The sequence below is a fragment of the Scyliorhinus torazame genome, chromosome 29 (assembly GCF_047496885.1).
Source record: "Scyliorhinus torazame isolate Kashiwa2021f chromosome 29, sScyTor2.1, whole genome shotgun sequence".
In the NCBI taxonomy this organism is placed as follows: domain Eukaryota; kingdom Metazoa; phylum Chordata; class Chondrichthyes; order Carcharhiniformes; family Scyliorhinidae; genus Scyliorhinus; species Scyliorhinus torazame.
Window position 1 is genome coordinate 29,372,537 of NC_092735.1, and position 20,768 is coordinate 29,393,304.

The 20,768-nt window shown below is 48.4% G+C and overlaps 1 protein-coding gene across 1 annotated transcript in view; it reads right to left on the minus strand.

Annotated features, from left to right (window-relative positions):
- Positions 1-20,768, minus strand: part of aldh16a1 (aldehyde dehydrogenase 16 family, member A1) — a 77,859-nt gene that overhangs the window by 46,402 nt on the left and 10,689 nt on the right. The window contains exons 2-5 of the mRNA XM_072492291.1: positions 19,883-19,985; positions 18,026-18,152; positions 15,071-15,249; positions 3,563-3,640 (exon numbers count right to left, since the gene is read on the minus strand). Of these exons, the coding sequence (XP_072348392.1) occupies positions 3,563-3,640; positions 15,071-15,249; positions 18,026-18,152; positions 19,883-19,985 (487 nt within the window). The remainder of the gene's footprint in view (positions 1-3,562; positions 3,641-15,070; positions 15,250-18,025; positions 18,153-19,882; positions 19,986-20,768) is intronic.

Genomic DNA, 20,768 nt, shown 5'->3' on the forward strand with positions numbered 1-20,768 from the left:
GATGCCAGGCCCTGCTTGGCTGGCAGCTCTTGACGGATGAATGAGAGGTCATATGCCAGGGTCCTCAAGTCTATAGCTATCCACGTAACTGCTCGATGGGCGGAAGATAGGGTGGGCCTTCTTCCTCGGAGTCAGCGTGGGTGTCTCGCTCCTTCTTCTGGCAGCGAGCGAGACACCCGCCATACACAAAAGATTCTGCCTTATCTCTCTCTCTCTCTCCATCATGCTCCAGCCTCCAAGATTACGGTGTTCCTCCAATTCAATGTCCTCTTTTGTGACTCCGATTTCTATCGCCCCAGCATTAGAGGCTGTGCCTTCGGTTCAGCAGCCCCAAGATCTAGAATCACCTCCCTCATTAAATAGCTACATGAAGTCTTCCTCGGATCAAGATTTTGGTCATTCACATTGACGTCTCCTTATGCAGCTTGGTATCTTTGCCTGATAAAGCTCCTGCCAAGAAAATGGGGGAACGTTTTACCACGTTAAAGGGCTCCACAGCAATATATATACTAAGAGGCCCTTCCCCATGGCTGGAGAGGCTCGAACAAGAGATCATCGTCTCCGGATAAGGGGCTGCCAATTAGGACGGAGGCAAGAAGACATTTCTTCGCTCTGAGGATTAGGAATCTTTGGAATTCATTAGCCCAGAGGGCTGTGGATGCTCACTCGTTGCGCGTTTTCTAGGACGAGGATCGCCTGCTCCTGCCCCGAAGTTGTTCCTATCTAAATAAATGCAAGTTATTGGGTGTAGCAACAGCAGAAATGCTCAAAACAACGAGAACGGTCCCAGAGCCTCAAGAAGCAACAGCACGACCGAAATGCTATCAGTGGTCTCAAATCAAAAGGAAATTGCTGCAAGATTTGCTCTGAGATGCAAGGTGGTTTGCTATCTGGTGCACATTCCACAACTGGCAGCTTAGCTTTAGCCTCCTTTAACTCCAACGTCGTTGAAGCTCATTCTCTGCCTTGTATAAATTAAGGGATTGCAGTCCAACAAAGGCAAAGAGGGGTTTACATCTCCTCTGCGAGCACGTCAGCCCTGACACGGAGCGAGACTAGCGGCCGTTCCGCCCTCCTTGGCACCGTGAAAAGGAAGAGATTTTTTTCACACAATTAAAAGTACATAAACTGGAATAAACATCTTCACTGATTGAGCTCGTCAAAGAAAACCATAAACTGATGCAAAAAACAAAGATAAGTCGCTGATCAGTTTATAGGCCGCAAGGGACAAAAGATTTCAGACAATAAACATCCTCTTATCTGCAAACAACTATTGAGCAAGAGTTGGCCAAGAAACTTTAAACCATCTCACCAATTTACAGCATTAACTGGCAACACCTTTGCTAATGGCACGGCAGCCGCTTGTAGGTGGCTCTGGCCGGCTTTTAAATTAGTGGCTTTTCCTGAATAAAACACGCAGTAATATCAAGTTCTTGTCTGTGGACTTGCTGAGTGACTTGCTCTCTTGCCCAGCTACCTTGGTGTAGCGGATTTATTTATTGTCCAGATTTAACGTCAGGCCCATCAGATGGTTGCTAAAGATTCCCTGGTGCTATTTTCATGATTTTCAGGGGCTGTTTAGCACAGGGCTAAATCGCTGGCTTTGAAAGCAGACCAGGGCAGGCCAGCAGCACGGTTCAATTCCCGTACCAGCCTCCCCGAACAGGCGCCGGAATGTGGCGACTAGGGGCTTTTCACAGTAACTTCATTTGAAGCCTACTTGTGACAATAAGCGATTTTCATTTTCATGAAGAACCAGGGAATTTTCTTTGTTGTTCTGGACAGTATCTCTCCCTAGATAAACGTCAGAAGAACTGATCATCTGGCCACGATCGCATAGTGATCATCTGATCACATAATGGTCATCTGACCATGATCACATGAATGTCTAAGGGAGCTTGCTGTGCACAGATTGGCCACCACATTTATGTTGCCCTATTATGTATTTTCTTTTATTTCCTTTTTTTCCCCATGTACTTGATGATCTGCTCGCAGAAAAACACTTTTCACTGTACCTTGGTACCATGTGACAATAAACAAATCAGTTTCCTAGATTACTTCAAAAGCGCTGCGTTGGCTGGCAAGCATTTTGGGATGGCCTGCGCTTGTGAAAGGCGCTATTAGAAATTAAAGACTTTCAGGGCTACATAGACCACGTTTCTGCCTGTTCCCTGAACTCTGGCACCAGGGATCAGTCCACTCGCTTCTCTCAGCACTGCCTACAAGGCCTAAACACGTCTTGAATATGTCGATGGCCAACACTGTCCTCCAAATACCCTGCCCTAAGATGACATTAGCGACCATTAGCTTCCATTGGACTGGTCCACGATGATGCTTAGCAAAGTACTGCAGTGGTTTGCCATTGCCAGTCTGGCTGACCAGGAAACTCTCCTCCTCTAACCGCCTGTCATAGGAAGGATTTACAGGCTGATAAACACATTGTTTGGCCACATTACCTGCTGGCCGACACTGTATAAAGTCTTTACAATGCAAGTGAATTTTACTTTGGATCGAGATGCGGTAGATTTCTTCATTCCGTTGGTTGTGAATCTTTGGTCTTCTCTACCCCAGAGAGCTGTGGGTACTCAGTCACTGCGTATGTCTGAGGATATGAATGGACACAAAGGCAACCAGGGGATACGCAGCGAGCGCAGGAAAGTGGAGTTGATGCACAAGATCAGAAATATTCTTGTTGAAAGGCAGAGCATAGCCCAATCCTGCTCCTATTTCTATATTTTCACATGCAATTTGAGCTTGGTGTAAATGCTGAATATTCTATGCAAGGTAAAGCTGACAATTCATGAGTACCTCGCGAATTTCATTTTACAGATTTAATCGTACACAGAAAAGGCCTCTTTGGCCTTGTATTCAATGTGATAAATCCCAACGTGATCAAATCGGTCAGCATTGTCCTCTGAATCTTTAAAGAGTGAGTTTCATTCGATATTCCGTACATGGAAATAGCATAGTGGTTATGTAAATGGACTAGTAAACCTGAAGACTGGACTGGTAACAGTTCTAATCTCAATACGCCCAAGGAGTATTTTTTTTTAATTCATTTACAGGATGCGGGGCGCTGCTGCTTAGGCCAGCATTTGTTTCCCATCCCTAATTGCCCCTTGGGAAGGTGGTGGTGAGCCGCCTTCTTGAACTGCTGCAGTCCCCAAGTTGTAGACACACCCACAGAACTGTTCGGGGGGGGGGGGGGGGGAGGGTACGGGAGAGAGAGAGAGAGTGAGCGAGCGATCCAGGATTTTGACCCAGCGACAGCCGTTATATTTCCAAGTCAGTGTGGTGAGTGACTTGGAGGGGAACTTCAAGGTGGTGGGGTTCCCAGATATCTGCTGCCCTTTTCCTTCAAGATGGTAGCCGTTGTGCTGCCTAAAGAGCCTTGGTGAGTTGCTGCAGTGCACCTTGTGGATGGTACACACTGCTGCCACTGTTCGTCGGTGGTGAGGGAGTGAATGGTTAAGGTGGCGGCTGGGGTGCCAATCAAATGGCTGCTTTATCCTGGATGGTGGCGAGCACCAGTGAACGAATTAGACAAATGCTAACGTCTTACCCATAGCTAGAGCTGGACAAATCTTCCATGTCAGCAACATCAGGGGAAAGTTCCAGGGAACGATTGCGGCAACAACACCTGAATAGAGGGAGGAAAGTAAATGTCTGTTACTGTATTTAGTGGTAAAGCACAAGGTCGCATCTGAAAAACATATGCAATTCTCACCGTGCAGAATCATGACATTTTTGCAGACAGCTCCCATCACAGGCAAGGATTATGCAACTTAGCGTAAAGACAAAGAATTTAAAATGGCACCTGTGAAGAGTTTTATGTCTCTGCTGCCTGTAAGATACCTCCATTCAAACCCAAGAGATTTTTATATGTACCATGAGTTTGGAGCAGCCCCACCCCCAGTACATGGCACAAAATGCAGTCAATGAGATTTCAGGTAAATGCATCGCTCAAAGGTTGGCGTGGGAGAAATGAGTTCTAATTCATGGGACATTGACACCAGTACTGGGGTAGGAGGGAGCTGTTTCGATGGGGAGGTCTTCACCTGAATCATGCTGGGACCAGAGTCCTGGCGAATCTAGGTCTGGGAGTTGAAAATCCAAGGGCATTCAGTATTTTGGAAGGATAGACAGAAAGGAGGAGGAGGTAACGTAGCTTTGCTGGTAAAGGAAGGGATAAATGTGGACAGAAATGATACAGGCACTGGAGATCAAGATGTGGAATCAGTCTGGGCAGAAATAAGGAACAACAAAGATGGGAGTACTCTACAAGTCCCCAAACAGTAGTTCCACAGTGGGGCACACTATAAACCAAGAAATATTGGAAGCTTAAGAAAGGTATGACAATAATCAAGGGTGATTTTAATGTGCATATAGCCTGGATTAATCAAATTGGCCAGGGTAGCCTCGAGAGAGAGAGAGAGAGTTCATTGAATGGATGAGAGATTGTTTCTTGGAGCAATATGTTGTGGAACCAATCAGGGAGCAGGCTATTCTGGATTTGGTATTGTACAATGAGGGAAGATTAATTAATGACCTCATAGTTAAGGATCCTCTAGGGAAGAGTGATCATAGCATGATTGAGGGTGAGAAACTGAAGTCCCACACTAGCGTTCTGGAGTTAAGCAAAGGTAATTATGTCGGCATGAGGACAGATTTGGCCCTGGTGGACTGGGCAGGGAGACTAAAAGGTAGGATAGTTGATGAGCAGTGGCAGTTGTTTAAGGAGGTATCCAATTCTTCCCAACTAAAATATATTCCAGAAAGATTGTAAGAGGGGCAGCACGGTAGCCTTGTGGATAGCACAATTGTTTCACAGCTCCAGGGTCCCAGGTTCGATTCCGGCTTGGGTCACCATCTGTGCGGAGTCTGCACATCCTCCCCGTGTGTGCGTGGGTTTCCTCCGGGTGCTCCGGTTTCCTCCCACAGTCCAAAGATGTGCGGGTTAGGTGGATTGGCCATGATAAATTGCCCTTAGTGTTCAAAATTGCCCTTAGTGTTGGGTGGGGTTACTGGGTTATGGGGATAGGGTGGAGGTGTTGACCTTGGGTATGGTGCACTTTCCAGGAGCCGATGCAGACTCGATGGGCCGAATGGCCTCCTTATGCACTGTAAATTCTAGGGGGAAGAAAGTCCATGGCTAAGCAAGAAAGTTAAAGATAACAAAGACAAAAACTAAGGCATACCATATTGCAAAGGTCAATGGTTGGCTGGAAGATTGGGAAACTTAGAGATCAACAAAGGGTTAATAAAAATAGTAAAAAGAGCAACGGTAAATTACACAAGAAAATTAGCGTAAATTATAAAAAAGGATAGCAAAACCTTCTGTAAGTAAATAAAAGGGAAGAGAGTAGCTAAAATGAATGCTGGTCCCTTGGCGGATGACATCAGGGAACACAGAAATGGAGACGACACTAAATCAATATTTTGTCTCAGTTTTCATGGTGGCGGATGTAATTACCATCCCAATAGTAACAGGTAATAATAATAATAATCGCCTATCGTCACAAGTAGGCCTCAATGAAGTTATTGTGAAAAGCCCCTAGTCGCCACATTCCACCGCCTGTTCGGGAATTGAACCCGATGCAGAGGTAATAGAAAGGGCGGAACTTAGGACAATCATCATCAAAAGGGAAATAGTACTAAACAAACTATTGGGATTGAAGAGACAGGTCCCCATGGTCTGATGGCCTATATCGTAGGCTCTTAAAGGAAGTGACAGGGGAGACAAGGCTAGTTTAGCACAGTGGGCTAAACAGCTGGCCTGTAATGCAGAACAAGACCAGTACCGGCCTCCCCGAACAGGCGCCGAAATGTGGCGACTATGGGCTTTTCACAGTAACTTCATTGAAGCCGACTTGTGACAATAAGCGATTATTATTATTAGATAGTGGATCCATTTCTTATAGTATTCCAAAATGCTCTGGATGTGGGAAAGGTACCAGTGGGTTGAAAAAATGCCAATGTGACATCCTTATTCAAAAACGGAGGGAGGCAGAAAGTGGGAAACTATAGGCCAGTTAATTCAACATCTGTCGTTGGGAAATTATTAGACTCCAATATTTAGGAAGCAATAACAGAACATTTCGAAAGTCAAAATGCAATTCATCAGTGTCAGCATGGCTTTATGAAGGGTAAACCATGTATGACTAATTTGCTCGAGTTCTTCAAAGAACTTGTAACAAGCCAATTGATTATGGGCATCCTGGAGATGTAGCGCATCTGGACTTCCAGAAGGCATTTGATAAGACGCCGCGCAAAAGGTTAATACACAAGGTTAGATCACATGGGATCAGGAGTAATTTATTAGCTTGGATAGAAGACTGGCTGATGAACAGAAGGCAGAGAGTCAGGATAAATGGGTCTATTTCTGGTCGGCAAGATGTAACTAGTGGGGTGCCACAGGGTTCAGTCCTCGGGGCCCAACTATTAACAATATATATTAATGACTTGGGTGTAGGGATAAAAGCCAATTACTGCGGATGCTGGAATCTGAAACGAGAAGAGAAAATGCTGGAAAATCTCATCAAGTCTGGCAGCATCAGTAGGGCGAGAAAAGAGCTAACGTTTCGAGTCCGATGACAAAGCTTTGACAGAGAGTTTTCAGCGTTTTCTCTTTCGTGGGTGTAGGGATAGATGGTACTGCAGCTAAATTTGCAGATGACACAAAAATAGGTGGGATAGTAGGTTGCAATCTGGAAATATGAAATTTACAAATAGATATAGATAGGCGGGTGGGTCAAAATTTGGCAGGTGGAGTTTAACGCGGATAAGTGAGAGGTTATCCATTTTGGTCAGAAAAATGGAAAGCCAATTCATTATCAAAATGGAGAGAAACTTCAGAGTGTTTCGGAGCATGAATTGCAGGAAACTAGTATGCAGGTACAGCAGGTAATAAGGAAGGCACTAATAATTTTGGCCTTTATAGGTAAAGAAATAGAATGTAAAGTATGGAAGTGTTGCTGCAACATTGGTGAGGCTGCAGCTGGAGTACTGGGCACAGTTTTGGTCCCCTTATTTGAGGAGGGATGCTGCTGCATTCGAGACAGTTCAGAGAAGGTTCACTAGATTGATTCCAGAGATGAGGGGTTTGTCTATTGAAGAGAGATTGAGCAGTTTAGGCTGACACACTGTTGAGTTTAGATGAATGAGAGGAGATCAAATTGAGACATGTAAGATGATAAATGGCATCGGCGAAGTAGACGTAGAGCGGATGCTTCCTCTTGTGGGACAATCTAGAACGAGAGGTCATAGTTTTAGGATAAGGGATAGCAGATGTAAAACAGATGAGAAGAATCGGTGGAATTCACTAGCCCAGAGTGCGGTGGATGCCAGGACATTGAGGAGGAGATAGACAGATTTTTAATTAGTAATGTGTTGAAGGGTTATGGAGAGCAGGCTCAAGGGGTTGAATTGCCTACTCCTGCCCCTAGTGCTTAGCCAGCTGAATTTGACCCTCGGTTTTTAGCACCATTGAGAAGTAGGCGTGGGGTTGGAATTGATCGCAGTGAGCATGCTTCTCTGAGGTTAGGCTTCAGCAACGAAAAGAATAAATAATTTCCATTTCTAGCCAATGCTGTGGCTGAGCTGGGAATCTTCGATGAAGCCGAAGTAAAGATGATTAATGGTGCATCTAAATTATGCTCGACGCAGATTGGGAATGCAGGATGGGCGTTGAAAGGAGAGCTAACTCTAATCCATGCTGTTCCTTCCAAATGAGTATTAGATGGGGGACAGTGTAGAGGGAGCTTTACTCTGTATCTAACCCCGTGCTGTACCTGTCCTGGGAGTGTTTGATTGGGACAGTGTAGAGGGAGCTTTACTCTGTATCTAACCCTGTGCTGTACCTGTCCTGGGAGGGTTTGATGGGGACAGTGTAGAGGGAGCTTCATTCTGTATCTAACCCAGTGCTGTACCTGTCCCAGGAATGTTTGATGGGGACAGTGTAGAGGGAGCTTTACTCTGTATCTAACCCCGTGCTGTACCTGTCCCGGGAATGTTTGATTGGGACAGTGTAGAGGGAGCTTTACTCTGTATCTAACCCCGTGCTGTACCTGTCCTGGGAGGGTTTGATGGGGACAGTGTAGAGGGAGCTTTACTCTGTATCGAACCCCGTGCTGTACCTGTCCCGGGAATGTTTGATGGGGACAGTGTAGAGGGAGCTTTACTCTGTATCTAACCCCGTGCTGTACCTGTCCTGGGAGTGTTTGATGGGGACAGTGTAGGGGGAGCTTTACTCTGTATCTAACCCTGTGCTGTACCTGTCCTGGGAGTGTTTGATGGGGACCGTGTAGAGGGAGCTTTACGCTGTATCTAACCCCGTGCTGTACCTGTCCTGGGAGTGTTTGATGGGGACAGTGTAGAAGGAGCTTTATTCTGTATCTAGCCCCGTGCTGTACCTGTCCTGGGAGTGTTTGATGGGGACAGTGTAGAGGGAGCTTTACTCTGTATCTAACCCCGTGCTGTACCTGTCCCGGGAATGTTTGATGGGGACAGTGTAGAGGGAGCTTTACTCTGTATCTAAACCTCTGCTGTACCTGGCCTGGGTGTGTTTGATGGGGACTGTGGACAGGGAGCTTTACTCTGTATCGAACCCCGTGCTGTACCTGCCCCGGGAATGTTTGATGGGGACAGTGTAGTGGGAGCTTTACTCTATCTAACCCCGTGCTGTGCCTGCCCTGGGAGTGTTTGATGGGGACAGTGTAGAGAGAGCTTTATTCTGTATCTAACCCCGTGCTGTACCTGCCCTGGGAGTGTTTGATGGGGACAGTGGAGAGGGAGCTTTACTCTCTATCTTACCCCGTGCTGTACCTGTCCTGGGAGTATTTGATGGGGACAGTGTAGAGGGAGTTTTACTCTATCTAACCCCGTGCTGTACCTGCTCTGGGAATGTTTGATGGGGACAGTGTAGAGGGAGCTTTACTCTGTATCTACCCCCGTGTTGCATCTGTCCTGGGAGTGTTTGATGGGGACAGTGTAGAGGGAGTTTTACTCTGTATCTAACCCAGTGCTGTACCTGTCTGGGAATGTTTCATGGGGACAGTGTAGAGGGAGCTTTACTCTGTATCTACCCCCATGCTGTACCTGTCCTGGGAGTATTTGATGGAGACAGTGTAGAGGGTGCTTTACTCTGTATCTAACCCCGTGCCACACCTGTCCTGGGAGTGTTTGATGGGGACAGTGTAGAGGGAGCTTTACTCTGTATCCAACCCTGTGCTGTACCTGTCCTGGGAGCGTTTGATGGGGACAGTGTAGAGGGATCTTTACTCTGTATCTAACCCTGTGCTGTACCTGTCCTGGGAGTGTTTGATGGGGACAGTGTAGAGGGAGCTTTACTCTGTATCTAACCCCGTGCCACACCTGTCCTGGGAGTGTTTGATGGGGACAGTGTAGAGGGAGCTTTACTCTGTATCTAACCCCGTGCTGTCCCTGTCCTGGGAGTGTTTGTTGGGGAAAGTGTAGAGGGAGCTTTGCTCTGTATCTAAGCCCGTGCTATACCTGTCCTGGGAGTGTTTGATGGGGACAGTGTAGAGGGAGCTTTACTCTGTGTCTAACCCTGTGCTGTACCTGCCCTGGGAGTGTTTGATGGGTACAGTGTAGAGGGAGCTTTATTCTGTATCTAACCCCGTGCTGTACCTGCCCTGGGAGTGTTTGATGGGGACAGCGTAGAGGGAGCTTTACTCTCTATCTTACCCCGTGCTGTACCTGTCCTGGGAGTATTTGATGGGGACAGTGTAGAGGGAGTTTTACTCTATCTAACCTCGTGCTGTACCTGCTCTGGGAATGTTTGATGGGGACAGTGTAGAGGGAGCTTTACTCTGTATCTAACCCCGTGCCACACCTGTCCTGGGAGTGTTTGATGGGGACAGTGTAGAGGGAGCTTTACTCTGTATCTAACCCCGTGCTGTACCTGTCCTGGGAGTGTTTGATGGGGACAGTGTAGAGGGAGCTTTACTCTGTATCTAACCCCGTGCTGTACCTGTCCTGGGAGTGTTTGATGGGGAAAGTGTAGAGGGAGCTTTGCTCTGTATCTAACACCGTGCTGTCCCTGTCCTGGGAGTGTTTGTTGGGGAAAGTGTAGAGGGAGCTTTGCTCTGTATCTAAGCCCGTGCTGTACCTGTCCTGGGAGTGTTTGATGGGGACAGTGTAGAGGGAGCTTTACTCTGTATCTAACCCCGTGCTGTACCTGTCCTGGGAATGTTTGATGGGGTCAGTGTAGAGGGAGCTTTACTCTGTATCCAACTCTGTGCTGTACCTGTCCTGGGAGGGTTTGATGGGGACAGTGTAGAAGGAGCTTTACTCTGTATCTAACCTCGTGCTGTACCTGTCCTGGGAGTGTTTGATGGGGACAGTGTAGGAGGAGCTTTACTCTGTATCTACCCCCGTGCTGTACCTGTCCTGGGAGGGTTTGATGGGGACAGTGTAGAGGGAGCTTTACTCTGTATCTAACCCCGTGCTGTACCTGTCCCGGGAATGTTTGATGGGGACAGTGTAGAGGGAGCTTTACTCTGTATCTAACCCCGTGCTGTACCTGTCCTGGGAGTGTTTGATGGGGACAGTGTAGAGGGAGCTTTACTCTGTATCTAACCCTGTGCTGTACCTGTCCTGGGAGTGTTTGATGGGGACCGTGTAGAGGGAGCTTTACGCTGTATCTAACCCCGTGCTGTACCTGTCCTGGGAGTGTTTGATGGGGACAGTGTAGAAGGAGCTTTATTCTGTATCTAGCCCCGTGCTGTACCTGTCCTGGGAGTGTTTGATGGGGACAGTGTAGAGAGAGCTTTATTCTGTATCTAACCCCGTGCTGTACCTGCCCTGGGAGTGTTTGATGGGGACAGTGTAGAGGGAGCTTTACTCTCTATCTTACCCCGTGCTGTACCTGTCCTGGGAGTATTTGATGGGGACAGTGTAGAGGGAGTTTTACTCTATCTAACCCCGTGCTGTACCTGCTCAGGGAATGTTTGATGGGGACAGTGTAGAGGGAGCTTTACTCTGTATCTACCCCCGTGTTGCATCTGTCCTGGGAGTGTTTGATGGGGACAGTGTAGAGGGAGTTTTACTCTGTATCTAACCCAGTGCTGTACCTGTCTGGGAATGTTTCATGGGGACAGTGTAGAGGGAGCTTTACTCTGTATCTACCCCCATGCTGTACCTGTCCTGGGAGTATTTGATGGAGACAGTGTAGAGGGTGCTTTACTCTGTATCTAACCCCGTGCCACACCTGTCCTGGGAGTGTTTGATGGGGACAGTGTAGAGGGAGCTTTACTCTGTATCGAACCCCGTGCTGTACCTGTCCTGGGAGTGTTTGATGGGGACAGTGTAGAGGGAGCTTTACTCTGTAGCTAACCCTGTACTGTACCTGTCCTGGGAGTGTTTGATGGGGACAGTGTAGAGGGAGCTTTACTCTGTATCTAACCCCGTGCTGTCCCTGTCCTGGGAGTGTTTGTTGGGGAAAGTGTAGAGGGAGCTTTGCTCTGTATCTAAGCCCGTGCTATACCTGTCCTGGGAGTGTTTGATGGGGACAGTGTAGAGGGAGCTTTACTCTGTGTCTAACCCTGTGCTGTACCTGCCCTGGGAGTGTTTGATGGGTACAGTGTAGAGGGAGCTTTATTCTGTATCTAACCCCGTGCTGTACCTGCCCTGGGAGTGTTTGATGGGGACAGTGTAGAGGGAGCTTTACTCTCTATCTTACCCCGTGCTGTACCTGTCCTGGGAGTATTTGATGGGGACAGTGTAGAGGGAGTTTTACTCTATCTAACCTCGTGCTGTACCTTCTCTGGGAATGTTTGATGGGGACAGTGTAGAGGGAGCTTTACTCTGTATCTACCCCCGTGTTGCATCTGTCCTGGGAGTGTTTGATGGGGACAGTGTAGAGGGAGTTTTACTCTGTATCTAACCCAGTGCTGTACCTGTCTGGGAATGTTTCATGGGGACAGTGTAGAGGGATCTTTACTCTGTATCTAACCCTGTGCTGTACCTGTCCTGGGAGTGTTTGATGGGGACAGTGTAGAGGGTGCTTTACTCTGTATCTAACCCCGTGCCACACCTGTCCTGGGAGTGTTTGATGGGGACAGTGTAGAGGGAGCTTTACTCTGTATCCAACCCTGTGCTGTACCTGTCCTGGGAGCGTTTGATGGGGACAGTGTAGAGGGATCTTTACTCTGTATCTAACCCTGTGCTGTACCTGTCCTGGGAGTGTTTGATGGGGACAGTGTAGAGGGAGCTTTACTCTGTATCTAACCCCGTGCCACACCTGTCCTGGGAGTGTTTGATGGGGACAGTGTAGAGGGAGCTTTACTCTGTATCTAACCCCGTGCTGTACCTGTCCTGGGAGTGTTTGATGGGGACTGTGTAGAGGGAGCTTTACTCTGTAGCTAACCCTGTACTGTACCTGTCCTGGGAGTGTTTGATGGGGACAGTGTAGAGGGAGCTTTACTCTGTATCTAACCCCGTGCTGTCCCTGTCCTGGGAGTGTTTGTTGGGGAAAGTGTAGAGGGAGCTTTGCTCTGTATCTAAGCCCGTGCTATACCTGTCCTGGGAGTGTTTGATGGGGACAGTGTAGAGGGAGCTTTACTCTGTGTCTAACCCTGTGCTGTACCTGCCCTGGGAGTGTTTGATGGGTACAGTGTAGAGGGAGCTTTACTCTGTATCTAACCCCGTGCTGTACCTGTCCTGGGAGTGTTTGATGGGGAAAGTGTAGAGGGAGCTTTGCTCTGTATCTAACCCCGTGCTGTCCCTGTCCTGGGAGTGTTTGTTGGGGAAAGTGTAGAGGGAACTTTGCTCTGTATCTAAGCCCGTGCTGTACCTGTCCTGGGAGTGTTTGATGGGGACAGTGTAGAGGGAGCTTTACTCTGTATCTAACCCCGTGCTGTACCTGTCCTGGGAATGTTTGATGGGGTCAGTGTAGAGGGAGCTTTACTCTGTATCCAACTCTGTGCTGTACCTGTCCTGGGAGGGTTTGATGGGGACAGTGTAGGAGGAGCTTTACTCTGTATCTACCCCCGTGCTGTACCTGTCCTGGAAGTATTTGATGGGGACAGTGTAGAGGGAGCTTTACTCTGTATCTAACCCCGTGATGTACCTCTCCTGGGAGTGTTTGATGGGGACAGTGTAGAGGGAGCTTTACTCTGTATCCAACCCCGTGCTGTACCTGTTCTGGGAGTGTTTGATGGAGACAGTGTAGAGGGAGCTTTACTCTGTATCTAACCCCGTGCTGTACCTGTCCTGGGAGTGTTTGATGGGGACAGTGCAGAGGGAGCTTTACTCTGTATCTAACCCTGTGCTGTACCTGTCCTGGGAGTGTTTGATTGGGACAGTGTAGGGGGAGGTTTACTCTGTATCCAACCCCGTGCTGTACCTGTTCTGGGAGTGTTTGCTCCTGGTGCCGAGTACGAGTGGAATAGACATGGCCCAGATCAGCTCTGGTGCCTCTTTCTCCTCATAATCAAACAGTTTGACAACTCATGCCTATCTCATGCATGTGGTATGGTCACTTGAATGAGGCACACTGTTGGACCACTGGCATTTGCACCGTAACTGAACAGAAGTCGGCGCCTTCAGCATTTGGGGGGGGGGGGGGACACGACCTCGACCTTCCTCCTTGCAAGCCCTTCATATACATGTTGCAACATTCAATGCTTACAAGTTAACCGCAGGCCACAACAGGCAAAAGATAAAAACGGCAGGTTTAGCCCACTTTTGTACCTGGGGTGAAGGTGAACTGGAAAGGGTTTCGGAAGGGAGTTTTTTTTTCCCAACCGGTTAAACAAAGCACATTTCTGGGGCCTGGCAGCTCCACATCAAATGCACACTTCCAGCTTGCTTTGCAATTAAGCCATTTCCAGTCCGTTGCCTCCACCTGGTGGTGGAATGGAATAATAACGCGAATGTGTTGAGGCAGCCTTCGCCCCCGAAGTCTGATCAGAATGAGTGATGCATTTTAAGAAAGAAGGAGCATGCATTTTCACAGCGCCTTGCACAACCTCCTGATGCACATTTACAGGCAGCGAAGAATGTTTTGAAGTGTCGCCACCGTTATCTTTTAGGAAATGGACGGCAGCCAATTTGTGTTCAGCAAGTTCCCACAAACACGATTGTAATGGGCAGGTGAATTGTTTTAGCAATGTTGGCAGAGGATTAAATATTAACCAAGACATCTGGGATAAATCTTCCAAATAGAACCATGGGATCTTTTAAGCACTTGGGGTGAGTGACACAGTTGCTGGACTAGCCACTCAGAGGTAATGCTCTGGGAACCCAGTCTCCAAACCCACCACGGCAGATGGTGAAATTTGAATAATAATCTTTATTATTGTCACAAGTAGGCTTACATTAACACTGCAATGAAGTTACTGTGAAAAGCCCCTAGTCGCCACATTCCGGCCCCTGTTCGAGTACACGGGAGGGAGAATTCAGAATGCCCATTTCACCTAACAAGTATGTCTTTCAGGACTTGTGGGACGAAACCGGAGCGCCCGGAGGAAACCCACGCAGACACGGGGAGGACGTGCAGACTCCGCACAGACAGTGACCCAAGCTGGGAATCGAACCTGGGACCCCGGCGCTGTGAAGCAACAGTGCTAACCACTGTGCAACCGCGCTGCACTGATAAAAAAATGATTGGTGCGTTATTGAAATCTGCAAACCTTACCCGAGCTGGTCTAGATGTGACTCTAGGCCCGCAGCAATGTGGTCGTCTCTGAAGTATCACAATAAGTGCTGGCCCAGCCAGTGACTCCCACAGCCCAGGAATGAGTACACCCCTGAGGTGTGCCTCGTCCAAAAGATGTTACCTCTGACAGCGCAGCACTCCCTCAATGCTGGGGAGTCAGCCAGGGTTATGTACTCATGCTTCTTGAACCCACAACCTTCTGACTCAGCCACAGACTGTGCTACCTACACTGCGTTAATAAAGCCTGTGAAATAAGTGTGATGAAAGGTAGGAGCCCTGAAAATTTTACTCTGTTTCTCCCTCGTGCCAGGTCAGGCCACCTTTAATATTAGATATGCACCGATCTCTTTGCAAAGTGGCTTGCGTGTCTGTCGGCAAGCCCATACTGACCTACTGGCTTCCAGTCCTTCATTTCGACGTCCATGAGCTGTGCCCAGCCGGCGTGGTGATAGAAGTGGCGCACTACCAGCGGGATGTCGCAGTCGCGGGACTCTCGGATTGGCTTCCCGTTGTCCAAGCTCTCCAGCACGCTCAGCAGCCGCTGGTGCTTCTGAACATTTCTGGCCACACTGCGCAAAAAAACAGAACAGCACACAGTGACTGCCCTGGCACACCGTCCCCACCATTCCTTTATTCTGAACAGCCCGAGGTAATCAAGTCTGCAAGCCTGGTGCTCACGGTGCCCGAGAGGGTATTGATTTATTTTTAAAGTTAATTTTGTTCGATAGAAGCATGCAGGAGTGGTTGTAGCCAATCTGATTCGAAACAAAATTAAACTACAGTGGAGCCCGGAGGGGAAATTGAAATACACCTGTACCACTCGGAGCCGTGCATTAATCAGAGAATCTCAATTGGTAGAAGCCAATAACTCATTCTGCACATCAACACTGCAAATGAATGGATGTAAAGAGTAATGATCCCCCTAACGAATATCCTGACTGTTCTTGGCATCAATAGTGAAACACAGGAAGCCACACAGCCCATTTAATCTGCCTCAGCTCTTCGAACAACCAGTCCAGTTAGTCGCACTATTCTGCTCTTCCACCATATCACTGCAACATTTCTTTCTCACACAAGTGCATATCCAGTTCTCTTTTGAAAGTGACTATTAAATCTATTTCCACCACCCCATCAGGCGTGCATGCCAAAGGCAAACCATTCAATGCGCAAAACATATTTTAAAAAAAATAAATGTTGAGTGCTCAATTCATTTTTCCTCCCCAATTAAGGGGCAATTTAGCATGGCCAATCTACCTACCCTACACATCCACGCAGACACGGAGAGAATGTGCAAACTCCACACGGGCAGTGACCCAGGGCCAGGATTGAACCCGGGTCCTTCTCGCCCTGAGGCAGCAAAGCTAACCACTGAGCCACCCCTATTTTTCCCTTGATACCAGTCGTTCTTTTCCAAGTAATCTTCGATAATCAAATAATCAACCCGTCAAATGTTGGAAAATGTTATTTATGCCGAACACTTCATGATTTTAAACACATTTATCCAATCTGTTCAGAGGATAAGAACTCACTTCCCGACTCCCAAACCCTGACCATTATTTACAAGTCACAAATACGCTCCACTTGCCTGGATGAGTGAAGCTCCAACAACACTCGTGAAGCTCAACACCATCCTGGTCGAAGCAGGCCACTTGATTGACACCCCATCCGTCACCTTCGCATTCACTCCCTCCACCCCCGGTACACAGTGGCAGCCGTGTGTGCCATCTACAAGATGCACTACAGTAATTCACCAAGGTTCCTTCATCAACACCTTCCAAGCCTGCAACCTCTACCCCATGGGAGGGCAAGGGTGGCAGGAGCATGGGAACACCACCACTTGCAAGTTCCCCTCCAAGCCACACACCATCCTGATTTGGAATTCTATGTCGCTGGGTCATCAAGTCCCTAGAGCTCCCTCCCTAACAGCACTGTGGGTGTGCTTACACCCACATGGCCGAACCAGTTCAAAAAGAGGCTCATCGCCACCTTCTCAAGGGTAATTAGGGACGGCAGTAGCGTCACATCCCATCCTACAGTGCAGAAGGAGGCCAATCGGCCCATCGAGTCTGCACCAACCCCCTGAAAGAGCATCGACCCAAGTCCACTCCCCCGCCCTATCCTTGTCACCACACCTAGCCTACACCTTTGGACACTAAGGGGCAACTCAGCATGGCCAATCCACCGAACCCGCACATCTTTGGACTGTGGGAGGAAACCGGAGGAAACCCACGCAGACACAGGAAGAACGTGCAGACTCCAGAAAGACAGTCACCAAAGGCCGGAATCGAAACCGGATTCCGTGAGGCAGCAGTGCCAGCCACTGTTCCAACCTTTGAACGAATATAAAAATAAGTTAATGGCCTACTTTTGTCTTGCTGGGGATCAGTAGGGTTATGGCTGGAACTCTGATCCGCCACAGCATGGTATGTGCCATATCTGTCAAGTGTACTTGTAACCCTTCACAAGGTTAACTAACTGTTGGATGCACCTGTGATGGTGCTTTCCAACTGCGGGACCTCAAGTGCAGTCAGTAATTTAGCTTGATAAATAATCAGCTCCAGCAACCTAACTGGATGTTCCCTAATAGCTCATTATGGCCCAATTACAATTTATATCCAACAACCTCTCCACCTGTCAGTTGCCATCTCTGGTTAATGGATTAGACTGATCTTGGCTCACTATCCACCTGGAATTGAAAGCCAGTTATACAATAGGGACTTTATAAAATGACCACAGCACGGAAATGTCACTCCTACCCGGCCAATAAGAATAAATCACTGCAAAAAAAAAAAAGCATGCTCAGGAACGCGGTGCGGAAACACTATTTAAGCTGAGGAAGTGACTAAGACGGTGCTGCTCATGCCAAAGCTGAAAGTTAGAAAAATCTTTGGGCAGGAAAGCAGAACTGAATCCCGGAACGCTGGTCGCATGCCGGAAGGTATTGGGTAAACACTAATGCTGGAGCAGGATGTTGGAGGTCTGAAACAGAACAAGCTGGAAATACCAGGCTCGGCAAGTCAGGCAGCTTCTGCGGAGAGAGGAGCAAGTGTTTCGGGGGCATCGCAGACGTGGATGCTGGCGAGGGCATTGTTTTGATTTTTACAGCTGCATAAACGCTTTGATAACATTAGAACTGAACGGAGCCACTGCTGCTGCTGACCAGGGCCTCAGTTGCAACAGAATTTAGTATCAATTGCCCACCGTGGCCATTACGAGACTGTCCAAACGAACTTTAAACAGCGCTCCTGCGTGAGCAGTGGGTAATTTACAACTCATCAGTTTAGACTGAATTCCAACCCACAATGTGATTTAGTTATTTACTGGGAACAGAGCATCACACGGTACCTGTACAGATGCCTCGCTCTCACGTGGCACGGCAGCTTGCTCCACGACTCAAAAGCCCTCCTTGCGACTTTGACCGCGAGTTCCACGTCCGGGTCCTCGCCCTCGACGGTGGTGGCCAGAGATTCCCCTTGTAGAAATAAAACATTTTCAATCAAAGCTGATGCCCCTGTTGGGTCTGGGCACAGTAACAGGAGGAGGCCATTCAGCCCCTCTAAAATTAATTGAGCTTGCATCTCCGGCGTTCTGTGGGAGACAGCTCTACACTTCTACCATTCTTTGCGTGGGGGAGCTTCTCTTATCTTGTCCCACGAACAGCCAGGCCCCTATTTTAAAATTATTTCCCTCAGTATTAGACTCCCTCACAAGCAGAAAAAAAAAGGCCATAATTCTCCGGCCAGTTGCTGGTGGCTGGATTCTCTGGTCCCGCCAACAGCGCACCCCCGCACGTGGGTTTCCCGGCGGCTTGAGGTGGCTTCAATGGGAAATCCTATTGGCAAACAGGTGCCAGCGAACAGCGCCAAATTCTCCGTCCTCGCTAGGAGTAGCGGGGCGGACGCGCAACGGAGAATCCCGGCCGAAGTTTCTCTCTATCTGCCCCATTAACTCCTTTTAAAATCCTTACTTAATCACCGGTAGTATGTCACCTTCATCATGTAACAGCTGAATTCTGGTCCTGTGCCTCAGCCAACCGGCTGCTGAAACTCTCGCCCATGGTTTTTGCTGCCTCCCGGTCAAACACCTCTTATGCTTTTCTTTCATTTCATTTCCATTTCCACCCCCCTTACGTTTAACTTTGTCAGAAGTTGCCCCTTTCTGATCGTGCACTAGTCCATTCGCCCACGGCCCGCCCCCGCAGACTTACATTGATATACTGCCTAGTGTGACCGAAAGGCACCTGTCACAACGCTGCACCCGCCTCAGGCCTGCATCAAAGACGTGCCGGCCCAGATTATCAGCTCAAGGGCAGCACAAGTGGCTAGCACTGTGGCTTCACAGCACCAGGGTCCCAGGTTCGGTTCCCTGCTGGGTCACTGCCTGTGCGGAGTCTGCACGTTCTCCCCGTGTCTGCGTGGGTTTCCTCCGGGTGCTCCAGTTTCCCCCCACAGTCCGAAGAGGTGCAGGTTAGGTGGATTGGCCGTGCTAAATTGCTCTTAAGTGACCAAAATGTTTAGATGGGGTTATTGGGTTATGGGGATAGGGTGGAAGTGTGGGCTTAAGTGGGTTGGCGCAGACTCGATGGGCCGAACGGTCTCCTTCTGCACTGTATGTTCTATGTTCTAAGTCCTGGGATGGGGCTCAAACTCATAACATCCTGACTCAGAAATAAGGCATTTTATTACACTGTAACTCACACACTAGCTGTACAGGACCAAACAGGAATCTATTGATCTCTTTTACACATTGTACAATTAAAAGAGGTGGCACTGTGGGATATCCCTTTTATCTACTATGTATTGTACATCTATGTAACCTGATGCAAAGATACATTTGAGCTATTAAAGGCCAAATAGGAATGAATCTACTTTTCACTGTACCTCGGTACACATGACAATGAACAAATCCAAATCACTTTATTTTACCCAATGGACATGCAGATACATAAGCTGTACACAATACCAGAGTGCAGTAAACTGTGGAAACAAAAATGGTGTTGCAAAGCAAAGAAACTTCATCCTGCACCGGGGAGCCTCCCTGCGCCCATATTGCAACCCCCAGGCATGGCCAAACTAACTGGTTGATGAAAGGGAGGACAGCAAATGATACCGACTCTTTTAATAATCTCCGGCGACAAGAGATGAGGTTTCAGGTAAGAAGCTGCGTTCTGCTTTGATATGGAAAAGGACAAGCGTTCCTTACCAGTAGCGGGGTTTTTCGATGTGTAGAACTTCCGGTTTTCCGGCTTCACCCATTTTCCTCCAATGAAATGCCCAAAACACCGCTTGTGATAGTCCAGCCAGGCCTGGTAGGGAGAAAAGGGACTTAATGAATAGATATTTTCCTTCCCTCCACTGAACTACCCTCTTTGTTCGGAGTCACCAACTCTTGCTGGAGTATAGGTCGAGAGCCATCAGCTGTCCTCAACCAAATAGCCACTTTGACCATCAATACCTGGCAAGAATTATAGAGTGGAGTTGAGGGGCGGAAAGGCAGCTGATTGTCACCTCCTTCTGCTCAGAGGCTATTTCAATTGACCCTTTTGCCTCAGTGGACGCTCAGCCATCCTCGGCAGGAACCAGAAATGAGGATTCAGGGCCGGAATTCTCCGGTCCCGCAGGCAGCGCGCACGCTCCTCCCCTCCCGCCGCCGTTTCCCGGAGGCATGGGGTGGCTTCAATGGGAATTCCCATTGACAGCGGCGGTAGCCCAGAATCCCGCCGCCAGCGAACAGTACACCGCCGCCTCCTGCTGGCTGGACGCAGCTGGGAGGCCGGAGAATCCCGTCCCAGGTTTTGATTTTGTGTATTCACGATGCCACATCAGGGTGTTGCCTTTACACAGCGGGTCGCCAGGAGAACTAATATGCTCTCACTGACAGGTGCAGGGTTAGGAACTACAATTGGTGAAAAAGGAGACTTGCATCTTTCGCAACCTCAGCATTACGCTTTAAGACGAACGAAGCAGCAGCCAAGTTGCCCGCTGCAGGTTCTTACAAATGACCAGATAGTCTGCTTACGGGATGCTGACTGACAGATGGATATTGGCCAGGGCATTGGAAATAACTCCCCTGCTCTTCTGTCAAATAG